This window comes from Batrachochytrium dendrobatidis, assembly GCF_000203795.2.
Source record: "Batrachochytrium dendrobatidis JAM81 unplaced genomic scaffold BATDEscaffold_7, whole genome shotgun sequence".
Classification (NCBI taxonomy): Eukaryota; Fungi; Chytridiomycota; class Chytridiomycetes; order Rhizophydiales; genus Batrachochytrium; species Batrachochytrium dendrobatidis.
The window spans coordinates 1120527-1141204 of record NW_006281105.1 but is presented as its reverse complement, the minus strand read 5'-3'; the positions used below and the strand labels follow the sequence as shown (position 1 = coordinate 1141204).

General features: G+C 40.9%; 6 protein-coding genes across 6 annotated transcripts; 4 read left to right on the top strand and 2 right to left on the bottom strand.

Annotated features, from left to right (window-relative positions):
* Positions 1-6: 6 nt before the first annotated feature.
* On the top strand, positions 7-6896 carry BATDEDRAFT_35332 (DNA-binding ATPase; the record flags this gene model as incomplete). Its single annotated transcript, XM_006679520.1, has 5 exons — positions 7-56; positions 535-1007; positions 1097-1202; positions 1286-1399; positions 1485-6896. 5 exons carry the CDS (start codon positions 7-9, stop codon positions 6874-6876), a joined length of 6135 nt encoding a protein of 2044 aa, XP_006679583.1. The 3' UTR covers positions 6877-6896.
* Positions 6897-7447: 551 nt separating this feature from the next.
* On the top strand, positions 7448-8165 carry BATDEDRAFT_35331 (uncharacterized protein). Its single transcript, XM_006679519.1, has one exon. The coding sequence runs from the start codon at positions 7594-7596 to the stop codon at positions 8062-8064; it is 471 nt and encodes a 156-aa protein (XP_006679582.1). The 5' UTR covers positions 7448-7593; the 3' UTR covers positions 8065-8165.
* A 3153-nt stretch (positions 8166-11318) lies between these two features.
* On the top strand, positions 11319-12141 carry BATDEDRAFT_33348 (uncharacterized protein). The gene is made up of 2 exons (XM_006679466.1): positions 11319-11417; positions 11497-12141. Exons 1-2 carry the CDS (start codon positions 11372-11374, stop codon positions 12078-12080), a joined length of 630 nt encoding a protein of 209 aa, XP_006679529.1. The 5' UTR covers positions 11319-11371; the 3' UTR covers positions 12081-12141.
* Positions 12142-12319: 178 nt separating this feature from the next.
* On the bottom strand, positions 12320-12931 carry BATDEDRAFT_89457 (uncharacterized protein; the record flags this gene model as incomplete). Its single annotated transcript, XM_006679619.1, has 1 exon — positions 12320-12931. The coding sequence occupies one exon, from the start codon at positions 12929-12931 to the stop codon at positions 12320-12322; it is 612 nt and encodes a 203-aa protein (XP_006679682.1).
* Positions 12932-14260: 1329 nt separating this feature from the next.
* Positions 14261-15704, bottom strand: BATDEDRAFT_12021 (uncharacterized protein; the record flags this gene model as incomplete). The annotated part of the gene is made up of 7 exons (XM_006679299.1): positions 14261-14439; positions 14550-14713; positions 14799-14911; positions 14983-15221; positions 15319-15348; positions 15418-15524; positions 15619-15704. Coding segments are annotated over 7 exons (918 nt in total), but the record flags the coding sequence as incomplete, so codon positions are not given.
* Positions 15705-17144: 1440 nt separating this feature from the next.
* On the top strand, positions 17145-20389 carry BATDEDRAFT_11933 (uncharacterized protein; the record flags this gene model as incomplete). The annotated part of the gene is made up of 9 exons (XM_006679290.1): positions 17145-17231; positions 17364-17467; positions 17560-17780; positions 17905-18038; positions 18137-18764; positions 18863-19071; positions 19174-19683; positions 19762-19851; positions 19940-20389. The coding sequence occupies 9 exons, from the start codon at positions 17145-17147 to the stop codon at positions 20387-20389; spliced, it is 2433 nt and encodes an 810-aa protein (XP_006679353.1).
* Positions 20390-20678: the final 289 nt, after the last annotated feature.

Sequence of the window (20678 nt, the reverse complement as noted above, 5' to 3'; positions counted from 1 at the left end):
TTCTAAATGGCTGAAGCAGTTCTTGCCGACTACAATCATCAGCTTATGGCTACCAGGTAATGCTCATCTTGCACAATTAACACTCTTGAAACCACACATTAAGGGTCAATGGCCTTGCTTGTGCTTGGATATATCCTCGTTATACTCTTGAATTTGCAATGTTTAGATCATACGAGTCTAGGTTGTTTTTGCCATCTACTCGGAAAGTTTAGAAGGAAGATATGCTGCTAAAAACCGTATAAACTGGCTGATATTCTCTACAGTCCAATTATCTTGCCAGACTTTTAAATGCGGATACTTGTATGGCAATGGTGGTTTTGCTGCAGTTTCGATTGGAGCGAAACATCAATTCCAATAATTGGTCGTTCTAATGAGCCAGTTTACAAGCAGATTCAACGTAGATTCAACCCAGCAATAGCATTGGGTTGAATTTGCCAACCTTGTGAATTCGCATTCCATTTATCTGATCTGGTTCAATTCCCAAAATATACACTATAAACTATTCCTTAAAATATACTAATATGCTTAATGTAGACTTGATCGGCTGGTTCTTTTGCTAGATACAGGCTCGACCGCTTCAGTCAGGTCTACAGCTGCAAAACAACTTGGCCAAGTGCAAAAGCAGCATCCTGATGATCTCTACTATCTTCTCTCGCGCATCCTCGTTTACCTCCGCAGCAAGTCATGGGAAACCCGAGTGGCCGCGGGTGATGCCATAAATGCTGTAGCTTCGGCAGTACCTCAATGGGATCCACCATCACCAACCGCTCACTCTACCTCTGAAGCATCAGCTGAATCCGCTGTTGCTGCAACTGATCTTGAAGAACTTTTACTAGGATTCAATAATTTTGACATTACAACCGTTGTTGATCGAGGGGCTGTTCTAGTAGCTAGTTCAGGTGGAGAGTTTGATGTCGATCTAAGTGGAATGGATCCAAAAGAGCGACTGGTGTTTCAAAAAAAACAATTACGTGAACGATTGGGTCTGGCCACCCAATTTATGGATGGTAAACTAGCTTTTATGTGACTGCGACGTTTTTGAATATATACTAACTATTTCTGGTTTTATTTACGTTTGCGATTTTTGATCCAATAGTCAGTTTTGTTGAAGAAACAGACTTGGGTGGACAATCTCATTCTACTGCTCAGACTGAAACCAAACTGTCAATTACACAGGTTGTGGAGGCGTCAACTAAAATCAAGTATATAGTACCATGCATTATGATGGCATTTCCAAGCGATATACTTTATTCATTTATATTTGGTTTGATTTCAAAATCTATAGGCAGAATCCAGATGACACACAGGCATCAGATCCGTATGCCGGCTTGAGTGCTCGTGAACGAAATCGGCTGAAGCGCAAAGCCAAAATGGTTGCTAAATCTGGCGGAAAGGATAGGTATGTATATATAGGACCTTGTGTATCAGATAGTATATGCACTATATTATACCAACATTTGCTTTATTTTACAACCCTGATATAGTTCACAAATGATGGATATATCATCATCTTTGCTTAAAAAAAGACGGATAGGCGATAGCGGCCCCAGTGTCAAAATGGAAGAGGATAGCGGCCTTGGCTCGTCCACCTTTCAAGACGCGCCAGACTTATCCACCACTACTAATGCACAGACAGACACAACAGGAAAGGTAATTGTGGAGCACAAGGGAGTCGATGCTGCCACTCTTGGAGTACATAGTTTTGGAGATGAATGGCCTTTTGAAGGTCTTTGTGAACAGCTTTCTCTTGATCTATTTTCCCCCGTATGGGAATTTCGTCACGGAGCAGCCATTGGTCTTCGTGAGCTACTCAAAGCACATGGAATGGGATTAGGTCGTATAGCTGGTTTATCTCGTGCTGCAAATGCTGCTAGACATCGTTCTTGGACCGAAGATCTTGCTATTCGTCTCTTGTGTGTACTTGCTCTCGATCGGTTTGCAGATTTTGTTGGCGATCAAGCAGTTTTACCTGTGCGTGAAACATGTGCTCAAACGCTTGGTGCGCTAATGCAGTATGCAGATTCTGACTTGTGTTTGTTAGTTGTCAACAAAGGGTTTGTGCCTTTGATTGGCGAGTCGTTTGTTCGTATGGACGATTCAAATACTGCTTTGACATCCATTTCAAATGGCCAATGGGAGGTTCGTCATTCAGCACTAATTGGACTTAAATTTTGGATGGCTGTACGCAAAGATCTGTTGGATAAAGTCCTTGTCTCGGCTAATCGTGAAACAGAGCTGTCGCCTGTTTATGCAGCAATTTTAAATGGACTCAAGGATCACAATGACGAAGTACGTGCAGTAGCATCATCTGCTCTTATTCCTGTTTCAGATCTTGTGGTATCTCTTTTGCCTATTGAAACTGTTTTTCACACTTTGGTCATGTCGCTTTGGGATTCTTTGCATGAGCTGGATGACTTGACATCTGCTACATCACATGTGATGGATCTTTTGTCCAATTTGGTATCCAAGCCACAAATTGCTGCCATCATGCGCAAAGAAGCAGGCAACTTTTTTCAAAGTTTGGTTCCTCAACTATTTCCCTTTTTCCGTCACGCCATTACATCTGTTCGACTAGCCGTGCTGCGAACTTTTACCACCTTGGTTGAGTTATCTGAGCAAGACACATTGTCATCGTCCATCAACTGGATCTCGACTGACTTACTCCAACTTGTGTATCAAAACTTTGTTTTGGAAGAAAATACAAAATGCGTGGACATGTCTTTAGCACTGTGGATTCGTATGGCACGGTTGATACTAAGACAATTCAATGGTGACGCTGCATCGGTTGAACTGGTTATGGGTGTTGTAGGTGTGCTACCAAACCTGTTTGCTCTTTTAATGACACCCATTGGAACTCCCCTGGATCAGCAGCTGTTTGTTCAATTCACGTCATCCAATAATCAAAAAAGAATGCCGTCTGAATCTGCAACTACTGTTGCTAGCAAAGGTGCATCAGTAAAGAATAAAAAAAACCACAAAGTAAATGCTGCAGAGCAAGCTGCATCACAGCAACTAAGCGCAAGTCGGGCAAATGCTCCAAATATTTCATTACACGATCGTTCCATGCTGCAGCAGGATGTTACTGTAGTTTCCTCAGACGCAATTTTGTATGGTCGCATTGCTGGTGCAACTGCTATTGGGGCCATGCTGCATACTTTGTGTAAGGTTTCACTGCCAAATATACATGCTAAATGTGATGAGTTGCTTACTGGATATATTGGTAGCGCGTGGGCAGCTCATCGTATTTTTGGAAGTATTGTTGTTCAAGAATGGGCAGGAGAATGGCGGCTTCAAAATCCCACTGATCTGTCACCACTTGCTTCTCAACCTCTTGCAGTTCGCTTATGCGAAATGCTAAACAAGCAATTGATTGATGCCAATAGTGGCACGTCATTGCTATATCTGGAGTTGATTCCATCGCTAAGTGTTGTATGGCAAGAGTGCTTAATTCTGTTTCGGATTGCAAGAGATTCTGGGCTGGGAATCGTTCCACCTTTACCACCACTACCTTCAAACACCAATAATAGCTATACCGGGCAGCAGCAACAGTACATTCAAGCCAATGGTCCTCTAGGACCAGTTTTCACTCTACAAGTGTGCGATTACATTCTGCAGACGTTGTACCCTATGTTTATTCAGTCAGTAACGGATACGGCGCCGTTAGTGGAGCGTCATATGCATATACAAAATGCATTGGGTCTATTCAAAGGTGCCCAAACCAAACACGAGACGCAGGTACTAGCTGCCATGGCTTCTGCCGTAGTGTCACTTGGACAACTTCCTCCAAAACTTAATCCTATTATTCGAGCATTGATGAATTCCGTCAAGATGGAGGAAAATGTGCAAATGCAAAGACGCGGCGCCGAGTCAGTGGCAAAAATGATCCAATTGAATATCATTGCGTCTGGAACTGGCAGTGAACAAGGCAAAAGTTCCGGGATTGTAGACAAAATTGTCAAGAATTTGTGCGTGTTTTTATGCTCAGATCCAGATACAGTAGGCGAGTCAAAGGTGCTACGCGATCGTGATGGCATTTTATCACTTGTTCGACAATACGGAAACAAAGATGGTGAATCTAGTGGAAATATTGGCAAGTCTACGGCTGGTCCAGGACGTGGAAGAAAAAAGAAGCTTGCTGGTGGTGCATCGACTGAAACCAGCGAGACCATGGACATTGCCGCTGCATCTGCTATTGCTGAGGCTGCAAAAGCTACAGAAGATGCTGCTCAGCGTCATTCTAGAATGGTTGTGTGTCGCGGTGCCGAGGCTGCTCTGGAGGGTCTTTGCAAATGTTTTGGCGCAGATGTGTTAACTGCTTTGCCAAAGTTGTGGGAGTTTGTTTCTGTTTCGTTAACATTTACGCAATCTCATCCCCATACTGCCCAAGTGGCTACATTTGAACTTGATCCGGACGATCCACAAACACAGCCGCTGCTTGATAGCATGCATATTTTGTCTGTGATTGTCAAGTACACTCATGTAGCAGTAAATCAACAATTGCTGAAATTGGCAATACCTGTTAGTCACTGTTTGCGTGCTTCGCTTTCACTCTGTCGATATCTGGCTGCCAAATGTATTGCTTCACTGTGTCGTGTAATTGGCGTGGAGGCTATCAAGGTGCTTTTGGATAAAGTTCTTCCTTTTTCAAACGACTTGACAAACGAATTGAATCGTCAAGGGGCTGTAGAGTGTATTCACCATGTTGTGTATAACATGCAAGATCATGTTCTTCCATATCTTGTGTTTTTGATTGTCCCACTACTTGGTCGCATGTCAGATCCATCCGAACCCGTCCGGTTCATCTCCACAAATGTATTTGCGCAATTGGTAAAACTTGCACCGCTGGAAAGTGGAGTTCCAGACACAGAGGGCTTTACACCCGAAATGACTCGAAACAAACTTGTAGAGCGTAAATTTATTGGACAGTTGATTGGTACAGAAAAAGTGGCCGACTTTGATCTTCCCGTTAATATTCTTGCCGAACTGCGAGAGTATCAAAAGGAGGGAGTCAGTTGGTTGGCATTTTTGAACCGATATGGTCTTCACGGTATTCTTTGCGATGATATGGGGCTGGGAAAAACGCTGCAATCTATCTGTATGATTGCAGCCGATCATCATCATCGAGCAGAAAAGTTTAAATTGGCGAAATCACCGGATGTAGCACATTGTCCGTCGCTGATTGTTTGTCCTGTGTCTCTGACTGGACATTGGTTTTTTGAGATCAAGAAATATGCACCGTTCTTGAAATCGTTCATGTATACTGGGGACAAGGCTGAGCGAGGTCGGTTGCGGCAGATATTGGCCAAGGACGTGCTGAAAGCAAAACAAGATTTGGCCAAAAATAGCAGTAGCAAAGACGATGGCTCTCACGCTAGCGGTTACATTGACGTGGTGATTACTTCTTACGAGATTGTACGGAGCGACATTGATGATTTGTTAGCACAAGGATTCCAATTCAACTATTTAGTGTTGGATGAAGGTCATGTAATCAAGAACCCAAACTCCAAGTTGACAAAATCAATCAAACTTCTTCCTGCGCTGCATCGACTTATTCTCTCTGGTACACCTATTCAAAACAATGTCCTTGAATTGTGGTCACTGTTTGACTTTCTCATGCCTGGATTTTTGGGCACGGAGCAGCAGTTTAATGACCGATTTGGCAAACCGATTCTTGCCTCTCGAGATGCAAAGGCTAGTAATAGAGATCAAGAACGTGGATCATTGGCGCTTGAAGCGCTGCATAAGCAGGTTCTACCTTTCCTTATGCGTCGTATGAAGGAAGATGTGCTGGACGATCTTCCGCCTAAAATCATACAGGATTATTACTGCGATCTTGGGGATATACAGCAGATGCTGTATGATGAGTTTTCACATAGTAAGGTGCGCGATAGTGTTGCCAACGATTTAGAGAGCGAGACAAAGAATCCTAAAGGGAAATCAGGTGGTGGAGGGGTTGTGCACCAGCATGTATTCCAGGCGTTGCAGTATCTACGCAAGGTATGCAATCACCCCTCTTTGGTATTGACAAAAGACCATCCGCAATACCCAAAAGTTGCTGCTAAACTCAAAGCAGAGGGACGATCTATCAATGATGTTGAGAATTCGCCAAAGATTATGGCGTTGCAGCAGCTTTTGAAAGATTGTGGAATTGGAATGACCAATGCTTCAAACCATTCTGAAGGATCGAGTAGTATGGTACTAACGGATTCTGTTGCTGGTACAAGTGCTACGTCACCACATCGTGTTCTTATCTTTGCACAAGTTAAGCCCATGCTGGATATAATTGAAAACGATTTATTCAAAAAGCACATGCCAAGCGTCACGTACATGCGACTGGATGGTACCACGGACGGTATCAAACGACACGAACTTGTTACCAAGTTTAACCAAGATCCATCGATTGATGTTCTTTTGCTAACCACACACGTTGGTGGACTGGGACTCAATCTCACGGGAGCCGATACAGTTATATTTGTTGAGCACGATTGGAATCCCATGAAGGATCTTCAGGCTATGGACCGAGTCCATCGAATTGGACAAAAACGAGTAGTGAATGTATACAGATTAATTACACGTGGTACTTTGGAAGAGAAGATTATGGGATTACAAAAGTTCAAGCTCAATCTTGCATCTTCGGTGATCAATCAAGAAAACACTGGAATTGCCAGTATGGATACTTCACAGATCTTGGACTTGTTCTCGTTAGACGCAGATGCAAAGGGCGGTAGAGGGGATACATATGGGAAAGCAGGTGATGCAGGAAGCGGGCCTGTTTCAGCCAAGAAGGCTATCGAGAATCTGGAAGGTCTTTGGGATGAAAGTCAGTATGACGACATGCATGTGGATGAATTTCTTAAAGGATTGCAATCCAATTAAAGACTTTGTTTATTATAACTAATGTTAAAGTTGAGTGGGTGACATATCAAAGCACTAATATAAATTATGCTCGGGTGGAATGGCAATCGAGTGCATCTACAAAAACAATAAATAGCATAAATTCAGCCACGAGTCGATCCAAGAGCACTTCAAGAGCACTCCAAGCCATCACACGTTGGCCACTAAAGATCGAGTTTATCAGTACAAGATTTTCATGCCTCTGCAATGACAAACAAAGTCGGCTTCAAGGGTGCCTTTCAAGATAATGACTTGAGCCTCCACTTGAGCCACCTTTGGTTCTAGTACATGATGGTAGTACTGGCTAATGAATATCTCGAGTTTAGTCTGTAGTGATCATGACTAAAGGTATCAAAACCCTTCAAGTGTGAGACTGTGTAACCCTTTTCTGAAACCCATTCAAGGCGAGAGTGCATTCGTTCAACTGTAGTCAAACAGCACTGATGTTTGGCTATATTCTTGAATGTCAAATTTAGAAAGTTTATACAAACAAGCCCGAAACGTGTTGACTTGCTCAGTCTGTGGCGAGTGTTGTAATCAAAGATTTTAATAAAAGCTGATCATAAAGTATGCAATGACTCGTTAACTGACAATCTCTTGATACTCGCATCTGTTCTATATTTTGTAACTACACATTCTATCTTCAGTCTACCATTTGCTTACGCCTGCTCAACTGTATTTCCTCACGTCTTTATCAATATGCAATTCGTCAAACTTTTTATCTCAATTATTGCTGCTACCTCATCTATTCAAGCTTTGGTTGTACCTGCTACTTCAAACTTTGATACTGTCAACTTGGCCAAACGCAATCCCCAAGATGGTGGCATTGGTTCTATCTTTGGAGGCTTGTTTAGTATAATTCAGGATAGTATTGACGCTAGCAAAAATGGCGGATCTCCTAAAGAAATTGCCAAAAAAATTCTTAGTGGTCTTGGCAAAGTTGGTAAAGGCATCTCTGATACGATAAAAGGTAATACTTCCGGTACACAGAGTCAACAAGCTGATACGGCTGGCAAAGTGATTGATGTAGTTACTAAAACTGCAGGAACTATTGCAGGCCAAATTGATGATGGCACCGGATCTGATGGGGAGTCTAGTGGCGATTCATCTAACGAGCAATCTGATGGCGATGCATCTGAGAATGCGTTTAAAAGCGATTCTTCAGAGTGATTGTTACCTGCTATTCAGTATATATTCTATTTGATTTAAGCAACACCCAAATCAGTTTTGGATCTGCTTATTCTTTAACATCAATGAACCAACTTTATATTTAAAAATGTATTATTGAATGAGTTGTTTTTGGATGAGAACTGCAATATCAGGTCATTATCCACACAATGACATGTGTGAAAACTGATTGAAACACGTAGAATATTGTAGACGAGATGCGAGCATAAAAGTTGATCATGAATCAATGCGAACCAGAACACATTTTTGTAACTGGAATGAATTGTGTTATTTCTGAATGCAATTTTGAAGTCGAGTTTCCGTTAGATTTACACACGACCAATGACGAGTAAGAAACTGGATGACAACCCCTTGCTACTGGGATCACAGTCGTTTGAACCATTTAGACTGTCTTGTTTCAACTGTACACAACGCAGTATTCTGACTTGTTTATTTTGTAGATACTGTACAAGACTTGGATGCAATCACCGCCGATATCATTGCATTGACACCAAAAGACGGTATGAATATGCTTGACAAGGATCAACAGACTGTTGTGTATGGCACTGTATCAGTAATGAGAACAGCCGTTTGAATTGGTTATCGTGTGATTTATCATCCAATATTTGTCTTAGATGCTGCTCGAGAAGCTTTATCCACTCAGGCTGGAGTGTTTAGGTTTCTTAAGGATTCGCTAGAAACTTTGACTGCCGCCGACTTGAATTTACCAGATTCATCTAAACATCTGCAACTGGCGATCACTCTAGCCAAACTCATTGCAGAGGTTGCTAAATATGGTAGTGTGTTGTGCTATTAGTCAGTCCTTCTACAAGTCAATTCACTGATCCATACAACTCATATTCATACAGAGCCTGCCAGGCAGAGTTTTGCCGAGATGAAAAGTATTCCTATGCTGGTTAATCTACACTCTCAGAGCACCAAGCATTTACTGTCCTCCACGGCTGCTCATCCAATGGATGAGCTCACTGTTCAAACTCTTCGAGCACTTGCTAATCTGTGCTTTGATCATGGTATATTTTAACTGTTTCTTCAATGTTTTTAAGCAATTAGACTTTGGATGAGGCGTATTGACATTTTAAAATCCCATACTGAAATATAAATCTGTAGAATCCAATAGAGATATTATTGGAGAGTTGAAAGGTGCTGCTAGCAGTGTAGTGCTGCCTCTTTCTTCCGTCAACTCACTGGTGATCCAAACTGCATGTGGTGCTTTGGTCAACATTAGTATGGACAATGGTATAAAGTCTTGATTGGCAATATTTTGACTGTTTTTCAAACCATCCTAATCTGTTTACTATAAATCTAATCAATTTTTACGGAAATAGAATTCATTCAGACTGAAATGGTCAATGCAGATGCCATTTCATTGTTGCTGAAATTGCTGGACAAGGTTGATGTTACGCCTTGTGCTGATGAAGCTTTGGAGAATGCATTTCCATCTGCAATTCGCGCACTAAGTAATCTTGTTGAGCCAGGTAAATGAGTATGCAATGCATGCTTCAAATGAACTCTAGCTAATCAATCATTTTGATGCTGACCTTGTCTTGAAATCTGCAATCCATTCTACTAGAAATTGGAATAGCTCAACTCATCCAGAAAAACGGTCTTGTCATGATTCTTGGATTGATCAAAAAAATGCACGAGATTGTTTTGCGACCAACAGTTTCTTCCGACGAGTATGATCGCGCCATGAATATGCTTGATGGTCTTGCCATTGTTTTGGAAACGATTGGTGAAAAAGGTAAATTGGTTTGTAATGCTTGCCTTGACTACATTATGTGTCTTGTATGCAAACCGACACATTGTTTACTCATTAACATACTACGATATAGAAAGTGTTCAACGAGAAATATTCGTCAAGAATCAGCTTGTTATTTTGCTTGATTTTGTTGATCACCAGCCAACCTGCAAGCATGCTACTCAAACTAAAGACGATGAAAATAGTGATATCAGTTATTTTCATATTCGCAAAGCCATGGCACGTGTAGTGATCACAGTAACAATGAATGGTATACCGGTTTGAGTTGTGTTGAAAGTATTTATACACTACGCCAATGTATCTTAGATAACCATTGGCATGCTTTTTGAAAAATAGATGAAAATATGAAGGAACTAGTTCAGCAGGATTCAATCATTGCTCGATTTCATTCATGGATGATTTGCGGTCTCAATTCTAGCACACACAAGGTGGAGGAGGACATTCGCATGTCGGGTGCACTTAGCATTGGCAATCTTGCTCGTAGTGGTATGTCAAATTTATTCATGCTTATTTTTGGCTGCATTGTCACTTGGCTCTTGATGCTTTATACTCACTAATTTGCAATATGACTACTTTTTGGAATTAATTTTGGTAGACGCCACCTGTTTAAAACTTGTTGAGCACCATCGTGCTGGATCTGCATTGATTGCTCTTTTAAAGCTGGAGGTAGATCATCTTCGTACAGTGGGTGGTGCTTACGAAGAAGCCAAAAGCAGTATCAAAGTGCTCCATGCTGTCATTGGTGCACTAAAAAATCTATCCCTTGCTGGTAAGCTACTGTATAGTGAAGAATGAATAGTGTTGTAATGCCTTGTTTTGACAACTATTTTGATTTCTATATAGCCGCTGTTCGTCCAGTATTGGGATCAATTGGCACGATTGAACGTATTGTTTCCTTGTTTGAGTTTGAACATCTTAAGCCTGTTCATTATAGCTGTATTGGCGTGCTTAAAAACTTGACCGCTGGCATGAATGGTAAATAATGTCGACCATTAATTGAGTGAATATACGGCTCGAGTACTTGCTAATGCACATACTGTGTAGACTCGAATGTGTATCGACTATTGACCGGTCTTGTTCCAGCTGAAAACACCACACTGGCGAATCTTACGGCACCCAGCTCAAATCCAATTTCACCACTTGGTCGATTTGTTTCGCTCATCTGGAAAGCTACTGCTGATAATGATACTGGCATTCGCAATGAGGGTGGACGTGTCATTACCAATCTTGTTAGAGCAATTCACCGTACTAAAGGTGTGTATATGTTGAATACCAATAGTGAGCGATTGAGAATGCATTAAATGGCTTGCTGACTAATGAGTTTATTCGTTTACTTGTATATACAACTCGTTAGCTACGCAATTCCTAAATATTTTATTTGATTTCAACTGTATTATTCCGCTTGTACAGATTGTCACAGGTGCAACACTTACTAAGCCAAACCAAGCGTCGCCTACTGGTGATACTGAATTTGTTGAAGATCATCATGTTCGTTTTGATGCGCTTCCTATCGAAGGACAGGTATTTCCAATGATTCAAAATGAGGGCATCGTGGCACTGACATTGATTTGCTCGAGTAAGCACATTGCCATTCTATGCTTGATAAGCCAACTACCTGATACATCACTAACCTTGTCTACTTGAATTATTTTTAGTGCATCCGGCATCTACTTCAAAGATTATCCGATTCAATGCATCTTTGATACCAACCTTGTTTCAAATACTTAAAAGCGGTTTAGCAGCTTATACACCAACTGATTCCGAGGTGAAACTCTCTCAACCACTTTCTATGGACCGGTCCACAAGTACCTCACCTCGATCTTCTGTTCTGACTGAGCCAACCGTATATTCTCTTCAAACAAAGACCAACGTTTGTTTATTGCTACGCACCCTTATGGCCACTGAGCCAGATTTTGTTACACGCATTGCACCTCACCTTAAACCTCTCATTCAAGTATTGATGGATAACGAAAATGCAGAAAAATCCATTGATGTGCTTGCTTCTGAAGCTGCAGCATTGTCCCCAAAGCACACCGGTGATGATATGATCGTGGATGATGCTCATGTGCAGGTGAAGGAGATGTTAACTCGAACTAGTACGTTTAGTGCAAAAGGTTTGACTATGGGCGTACCTACACGCCAAAAGCTTCTTGAGCAGTATTCTGGATCGTTGGATCTAAATGACCCGGTCTTTCCATTTAAAGAAGTATTGAAGCAGTTGATGGATATTTTGCCTTGAAAGTCTCGGTTCATCAAGATTGGTTTTTGAAAATAAAGAATTGCTTGACGTTTTATAAATGAAACACTTATTTTTTTTATTTTTAATAGGTTTTGAACGAGAGTGCATATAGCACTTGAAATACATTGTGATGAATATCGAAATAACATCAAAAAATATAAAAAAGATTCAACAAAAATGGAGATACTAACAATTTGGAAAGTCGCAGAGTATATATTCAAAAGTTGTTGTCAGAATCGTTAATTGCTGCTGTTAGTAGCGCTGGGAGCAGAATTAGACTTTTTGGATGGACTTTTACGCTTCCGGGATCTACGAGTAGGCGATGATTCGGCAGTACTGGTACTCACAGTACTGGTAAAAAGTAGAGCCTCGGTTTGATTGGGTCCATCTTGGCTCTGTGTGGTGTCGTTACCAACAGATCCGGCAATTCCACCGGCAACGCCAGTTATCATCTTGATAGCGCCGCCAGCTATCTTGGCAGATGATTTTTCGTCTTCCGAGTCAAGACCATTTCCAACAGCATCGCTGATTGATGATCCAATACTTCCAATTGCGCCGATTATACCACTGGCGGTCTCCTCATCGCTGATCTTACCGTTATGCTTGTTTATACTCGTTTGGACGATACCGAAAACTCCTTTGACGGATTCTTCAAGGTTCTTGATAATTTTACTGGCTTTTTGTCCTGCACTGGAGCTGCCAAGCTTGCTATCTTTAATCGCACTGGATATTTTGCCTGCGATGTTACCGAATATATCGCCAAGATCGCTGAAATTGAAATCGGATCGTTTTTGAATGCTCACAAAGTTGCTAGGCACGCTCGCAGCATGGGCAGTAGACATGACGGCCATGACCGAAACAAAAACACTTACAAAATGCATCTTATCTAAAAAGTTGGAATACTATGAAAAACAATTGAAAGTCTACGTGAATCAACTCGATTGAACTGATGATGTAGATATTTAATTAAATCGTTTGGCTTTTATATTCATTGGGATTCAATTTTTTTCAGACTTGGAGTAAACAAGGTTGAGTGGGTTGTCAGTGGCTAAACATAGCATTCAACATGTAGTATGTATTTGGCGGTGGTGGCGAGACTACGGCTTGAGACAAAAAGGATGAGAACGCAGAAAATACATTCCTATTCCAACAACCCAGTTTTTACATGCTTTGATAGCACTCTAATAACATCAAGCAAGCAGTTGTTGCAGCACTCCGACAGTATGAATTCTCCGCTAGTAAAACTGCACGATTGCCTTGGATCGGCGTAAACTACAAGTGGAGCAAAACACCGAAACTCCCGTGTCAGAGCAAGACCAAACCAATAACATCCTATATTGAATAGAGAGAATCAGATTGTTAGTAAACTGGCCATGTTGACACAAGTCAGATTGTCGTCGCGGTACACAAGACACGAGCAATAGACGATCCTGCCATTCAAATCAATGAACAATCTACCAAAATTTGCAAAGCAAATCCACTAAACAAAAATAAACTCAGCCATACACAAGGTGTAGCTGAATGCATTTTATGCAAGTATTTCTTTAAACACACGATACACACTGGTGAAAAAGGTGGATGGGTTGCTTGCAATTTTATTCTCATTCAGTTTATTCTCCGTTCTCATTCTCTGTTGTCGTCTATAATTCGGAAGGAATTGGCGAAAAAACATTTGAAAATAGAGCCACTACACAAACGTAAATACTTTACATTGCAAAATACGAGCAATATTCTTGTCTGCTTATGTTTAGAAAACAGTCGGCTATTTCTTAAAAAGCGCAAAATTGTTTATAAACTGAAGCAGCTAAATTAGTGCTTAACATATGCCGGATTTCCTGGATAGCCATATGCATATATTACAGATTGACATGTACAGTCGTATTCACGTAGAATGGAGCACAATAAGGGTGTCAATCTACTGGACAACATTGTGTTTTCTGAACTCTTTGAAAAAGTTGCACATTCAATGATTCAACATGATCTGTCAACTATTAGCAATGCTGCAAGGTATAGACAGTCCATTTTTACCAAGGAAGCGGAGCAAATAGTCAACTATTGTTTATTCCAAGCAATCACAAAAAGTAGTCCAATGTACGTGAATACGGCGGTAAAATTACAATTGGATGGCAATCATTATACTTTACAAAAACTTTTATTCTAATCAAGCAATTCAGTAGCAATCAACTTTTCTGGAAGGAGCTGCTTCCATATTCTTTATCGAATCCGATATAAAACTCTAGATCCTTTTCTGATACACTTGCCCGCACCTGAGTAAGAGCACACAGAAAATCTTGGTGTAGCATTGGTCTTACATCATCCGCATTTATCGATGCAATATCCTTAATATCCCGAATTGGGCCTTTTTACAATGTATTGAAGCCAATCCATCAAAACAGCCAGTACATGTTGGATAGAGTATTTAGTTAGCAGAAATCCCTCATGCTTTGGGAAAGTTCAACTCAAATTTACCTAACGCAGCTTCACGAATCAAGCCATCCATATCTGAACCACTGTATCCGTCTGTTCGTGTGACAATATCTTGAATCATCTCGGGTGTGAGTGCATGAACCTGTTTGCACATCAATGTTTCCATAATCTTTTCTCGAGCCGATCCGTCTGGTAGCGGAATATACCTAACATTGTGTTCAAATCACCATGTCAACAGCTAAAGAAATGCAGTATGGACAACGTTGTACAAAATAAACAAAAGTAGCTCACAATTTCTTGCGAAATCGACGACGTGCTGCTTCGTCAATCTCTTGAGGTCGGTTAGTTGCACCAATCATTAAAATACGATCGTCCCCATCTGTTCCGCATCCATCAAATTGAACCTAACAACATACAGTGTAAACTGAGTTGAGCAGTCTTGAAATGGAGTTCAAGATGTGATGTGACCAATTACCAAAAATTCAGTTTTAATCCGTCGGGTGGATTCGATTTCTCCTTCACTTCTTTGTGTCAGTAGAGAATCGATTTCATCGACAAAAATCACACTAGGCTGGTGAACACGAGCAACAGCAAACAGTGCTCGAACCATTTTTTCGCCATCGCCCACCCATTTTGAAGTGAGTGAAGAAGAGCTGATGTTGAAAAAAGTTGCTTTGGCTTGACTGGCAATGCATTTACCAATCATTGTTTTGCCTAGTCGCGAGTGTTTGAAGAATCATAAAAATATAGAGTGAATGAGATTCATACTGATATGGTTTCAAATAATTCAAGTATTCAGGTTTAAATTCACCTGTTCCTGGAGGACCAAAAAGCAACAAGCCTAGGTAGTATCAATATACAGGATAATAATGAGTTTCTGTCAAGGGTTATTTGAAATATCAAGTGTTACCTTTGGGAGGTTTACGAAGCCCAGTAAAAATATCGGGTCTTAGCATAGGCCATACAACAATTTCCTGAATAGATTTCTTGGCATGTTCCAAGCCTGCAATATCATCCCTTTATGTGATAGAAGCAGATTACGAGTAAATTGATGAATCATTAGCACGCCATATAAATTAGTGCGTACTGTTACATATACGACGAGACATACCATGATACTTGAGGAAGATGATCCATAATCTCATTTCTGATTGTCTCTATCATTTGCGGATCGATATTTTTGAGTCGCTCATCAATCAATTCTGGAGGAGAGTCTGGAATTGACTTTTGGGAACTAAAATCACATAGTTTAGGTTTGGCTAGATAGCAAGAGTTTCATGAAGATTCCAATTGACAAAGTTTAATTTGCCGTGAATGCCAAAACAGATATACCTGGAATTTGACTTGTTTCCAAGCATGGGTGAAATAAACTTTGATCTTTTGGGAAATGTTGCGCCAAGTGATTTTGATTTGGTTGCAGCTTGAGCAGAAGCGAGGTCCATTTTACCAGCCTTGACTTGATCGCATACCAGTTTAGTTCGAGCAGTCATAAAGTCCGACTGCTTGGATGAATTTATATGGGTTTGGTTGCTGTTGAAGTCGTCCATTGTTTCGCGTGTATACTGGCCGCGCACATCATGATCAGGTTGTTTATTATGCATTGAACTTGATGCAGGTCTCTATATGTATTAATAGTGATGGTTTCCAGTCAATACATTATGGATTACAATGATCTATAATGTGAAGATCATAATAAATGATGTTTGAATGTACCTTGCGAGTGGATAGACCTTGATATTGATCAAGAGGTTCCGGATGCAAAGTATGCATAGAATGAACAGTTGATCTATCGCGAGACTGATGAGTGATGGTTGAATCTTGATACGAACTGAATGATTGCCAGAATCGGACAAGAAAATTTGATAAAACCAGTTATAATAGTCATGAAAACCAGCAAGTGACAATTTATAAAAGTCGAGTATTACCATGTTGTATGAACAATAGGAGATAGAGAGTCAATCCAGTCAACCTTGGACACAGTTTGTTGCATCAATGCAATTTCTGATTCTGGATCGAATGTAGCTACAGACTAGTTGCAACATAGAAACAAGTATCGGACATTATTACTCGAGTTCAATCCAATGATGGCAACATGAACTCACTACCTCTTCCAAAAGTGTATCCAGACTGATTTCTGTAGAATGGAATCCAGTAGATGTTTGATTACCCAATCTTGCTTTGACTCTTTCATCCAAGTCTTTGGCACTAGCAATGAACTGTATTAATATGGCATGTCCGAACAGTCTTGACAATTCCTGACAACAATCCTGACAACAATTCCTGACAACAGTCCTGATAATACCTAAAAGACAGTACATCACTCGAGTAATGTAGAGTAGAATTAGACTGTAATTGTAATGGGATTGACACAGAAAGTGATGGTCTTGCCATCAACAGTTCAACATGAGCTTGACGCAAGAAATCGATGCAAACATGAGACGAATGCGACTGTTCAGCCAACAACAACAATCGCTGGAATACTTTCACGCTATTCAAAGTGTCGTCGTGGCCACTGCGATGCTGCATGTCAAATAACTTGAACAGTTTCTACTGTCGTGAATTCAGATTCTGTAAATTTCTTTCCTTTCAACTTCAAGACGATCGTAATCTAATAGCATGACTACTCATATGAATGCTATGGCTGCTGCTCCAGTACAGCCAGTTTCGTTGGATGAAGTGTTTAGTGAACGAGCTCGTTTCTTTCAAGAACTGCTCGAAGAAGATGTAATGCAGTCGATTAGATATGAAACTCCCTTTTATTGTCTTGATGTTCAGTCAGTCTTCAAGATCGTTTGTTTTATATTCGATTTCTAATTATTGTCTGATTTCTGATTCTATACTCGATAGTATGGACAGAACCAATACAAGGACCAAATCGTAACAATGGTTCAAAAGGGAAATCGCCGCTTGATTGTCAACATCAATCATGTCCGACAACACAACAGAGAATATGCTGATGGGTCGGTAATTGCCATGAACACTTCCCATTGATCATCATACTTTAGTGACTTACTGTACAGTTCCGTACTTGTTACTGCATATTATCTCTTAGTTTATTGCAATCTCCAATGGAGTTTTTACCTCCCTTTGACAAGGCATTAAACGATGTTGCAAAGGCTGTTTGGAGCGATCAGAATCCAGAACAAGACATGTCCCAACTTAAGTTTTATATTGGTCTGGACGGTGCTTTCGGAGAGCATAATGTATCTCCTCGTAGTTTATCTGCAATGCATCTCGGAACTATTGTTTGTTTGGAGGGAATCGTCACCAGATGTGAGTTGCCATTTAACTGTTATTTCTGTATGGTTTGAAAATCACTGTCTTGATGACATGCTTGAGCTAATTCTAATCATTTAAAATTCTATTGGATTGGATTTGCTGAATGTTGCATTTTTAGGCTCGCTTGTTCGTCCAAAAGTCGCTCGAAGTGTTCATTACTGCGAGGAAACAAAAATATTTTATTCCAGAGAATACAGAGACGGTACTTCGTTAGAGAATGCTGTCCCTACTGGATCTGTGTATCCAAAAGAGGTGACTAATACATCTTATATCACTGCTGGTCATGTCATTAAATATACTAATATCTTGATATACCAACTTGTCTGCACATTCATGCTTGATACCACTAGGACAATGAGGGTCGTCCATTGACTACAGAGTTTGGGTTTTCAACATACAGGGACTACCAAACCATGAGCATTCAAGAAATGCCAGAACGATCTCCAGCTGGACAACTTCCGCGTCCAACAGACGTAATCTTGGACGATGATTTGGTTGACCACGTCAAGCCTGGTGATCGTGTTCGTTTGGTTGGAACCTATCGATCTATTGGAAAACATGCGGCGTCTGTATCTGCCACATTCAAGTCTATGATTCTTGCCAACCACATCACCCTTCTTGAAAAGGAGATTCATCAACCCACTATTACAGAAGACGACGCTCGTGAAATTCGTAAAATTGCTAAACGAAAGGATGCATTTTCTCTACTCTCCATGTCGCTGGCCCCTTCCATTTTTGGTCATGAGTATATCAAAAAGGCACTGCTTCTTCTTATGCTTGGAGGTGTTGAAAAGAATCTTGAAAATGGTACTCATTTGAGAGGTGATGTCAATATGCTGTTAATTGGTGATCCATCTGTGGGTAAATCGCAGATGCTGCGGTTTGTATTAAATCTTGCACCGCTTGCCATTGCAACCACTGGTCGTGGCTCTTCTGGTGTTGGATTGACTGCCGCTGTCACTCAGGACAAGGAGACAGGTATGCTTATGCAATCTATAGTCTGGTTGGCAGGCTTTGGTAGGACATCAAGTGCAGAAACTCATCTATTTGCCTTTCATACACTATCAAATAATCAGGTGAGCGTACACTCGAGGCTGGTGCCATGGTGCTAGCTGATCGAGGAGTTGTCTGTATTGACGAATTTGACAAGATGAGTGATGTGGATCGTGTCGCCATTCACGAAGTTATGGAGCAACAGACAGTCACGATTGCCAAAGCGGGTATTCATACTTCACTTAATGCACGATGCAGCGTATTGGCTGCTGCCAATCCAGCATTTGGAACTGTGAGTTATTTATGGTGTCTTGTACTTTTCACAATACAAGCGTTTGATTATGTAACTAAATTACAATGTGTCTGCTTATCATCACTATATTGGTACATGTAGTATCTCGATGAAAAAAAACCATTTGAAAACATCACATTACCAGATTCGCTACTTTCTCGATTTGATTTGGTCTTTGTGGTGCTTGACAAGACCGATAATACATTCAATCGTGCTATTTCAGATCACATTACTCGTATTCACCGATTTATTCCCGAAGGTGTTGAAGAAGGCTCACCCATTTCTGATGCCACTATGCAGTCCATGAGTTCTGCTATTTTTTCATCTCGTGTTGCGGCTGACAAAACCCCCGAAGCTACGCCTGTGTTCCAAGCATACAACGAAATGCTTCATGTGGGTGTGCGACCCAATACTGCTACCCCGCGTGGATCTTCACGCCGTCGTAAAGAAAAGGCAGAAGTAGAGATTTTATCTATACCGTTTTTGAAAAAGTATATTTTCTATGCAAAAAACAAGATCAGCCCAGTTCTTAGTAAAGAGGTGTGTGACTACATCTCTACTAGGTATGCCGAGCTACGGTCTCGAGAGGATGGAAAACAGGATCAATATAGGGTGAGTTGGATCATCCATTGCATACCTAGAATGACTTGTTGATGTGTATATAGATACTTACTTAATGTTCCATGTTAGACTATGCCACTTACACCACGTACGCTAGAAACTCTTATTCGTTTAGCCACTGCTCACGCCAAGTCGCGTTTAAGCAAGACTGTCGAGCTAGTGAGTTGTACATATATATGTCATCTATAAAACAATTTTGTGGTATATGTACTATGCTTATTTGATAAAATGCATTGAAATGCTGTAGGTTGATGCCGAAACAGCCTACGAGATTCTTATTTTTGCACTGTTCAAAGAAGTCAAGCCCAAGATTAGGGAAAAGAGAGCCAAGACAACTCATGGTGCCGATGACTCTTCTGATGACGATTCCGACACAAACACGATGGAAACCCGTCCAGTGTCGTCACTTGTTACTCGCCGTGGTGCTCGCAGTACTGCAGGCACTACAGTGACCACAGATCAGTCCTCTGTTGTTGGGACTGCATATGCTAGTCTGAATGGCCAAGCTATGCAGTCTTCTGCAGGCGGTTCATCTCGTATTAATGAGCTGCTTGATGCTGCAGATTCAGACATGATGGTGGATGAATCTGTTGATGTATCCCAGTCAAGCGCGGGTGCTCATACAGGAAGTGGGTTTGCGTCTGGAACCACGGCTGCGTCCAACGTTTTGCTTACGCAGCTGCCTGTTGCTAGGTAAATTGATGACCAATTGAAACAGTAAATGGGACTGTGCAAAGTTTATTTAAATGCAGCACTTGTTGATCATGATACTAACCTGATGTTTAGATTTGATCAGATTCGTAACCAGTTAAGACAAGTCCGTCAACGACACCAAAGCTCTCAACAGCAAGATGACACCATTCAGCCCGAAATATCCATTATTGATATTATGGATCAAATTAATCAGAGTGTAGTTGGATCTCAGCAGGTTGATATGAGTGAACTACTGAGTGTCGTTACACGCATGAGTGATGAAAATATGGGTG

Excerpts from the sequence above, each read along its gene's own strand:
- BATDEDRAFT_35331 (XM_006679519.1), top strand. The coding sequence starts at position 7,594 with ATGCAATTCGTCAAACTTTTTATCTCAATTATTGCTGCTACCTCATCT.
- BATDEDRAFT_33348 (XM_006679466.1), top strand. The coding sequence starts at position 11,372 with ATGATTCAAAATGAGGGCATCGTGGCACTGACATTGATTTGCTCGA. Across the intron at positions 11,418-11,496 it reads ACTGACATTGATTTGCTCGA|TGCATCCGGCATCTACTTCA; the intron begins GTAAGCACATTG and ends AATTATTTTTAG.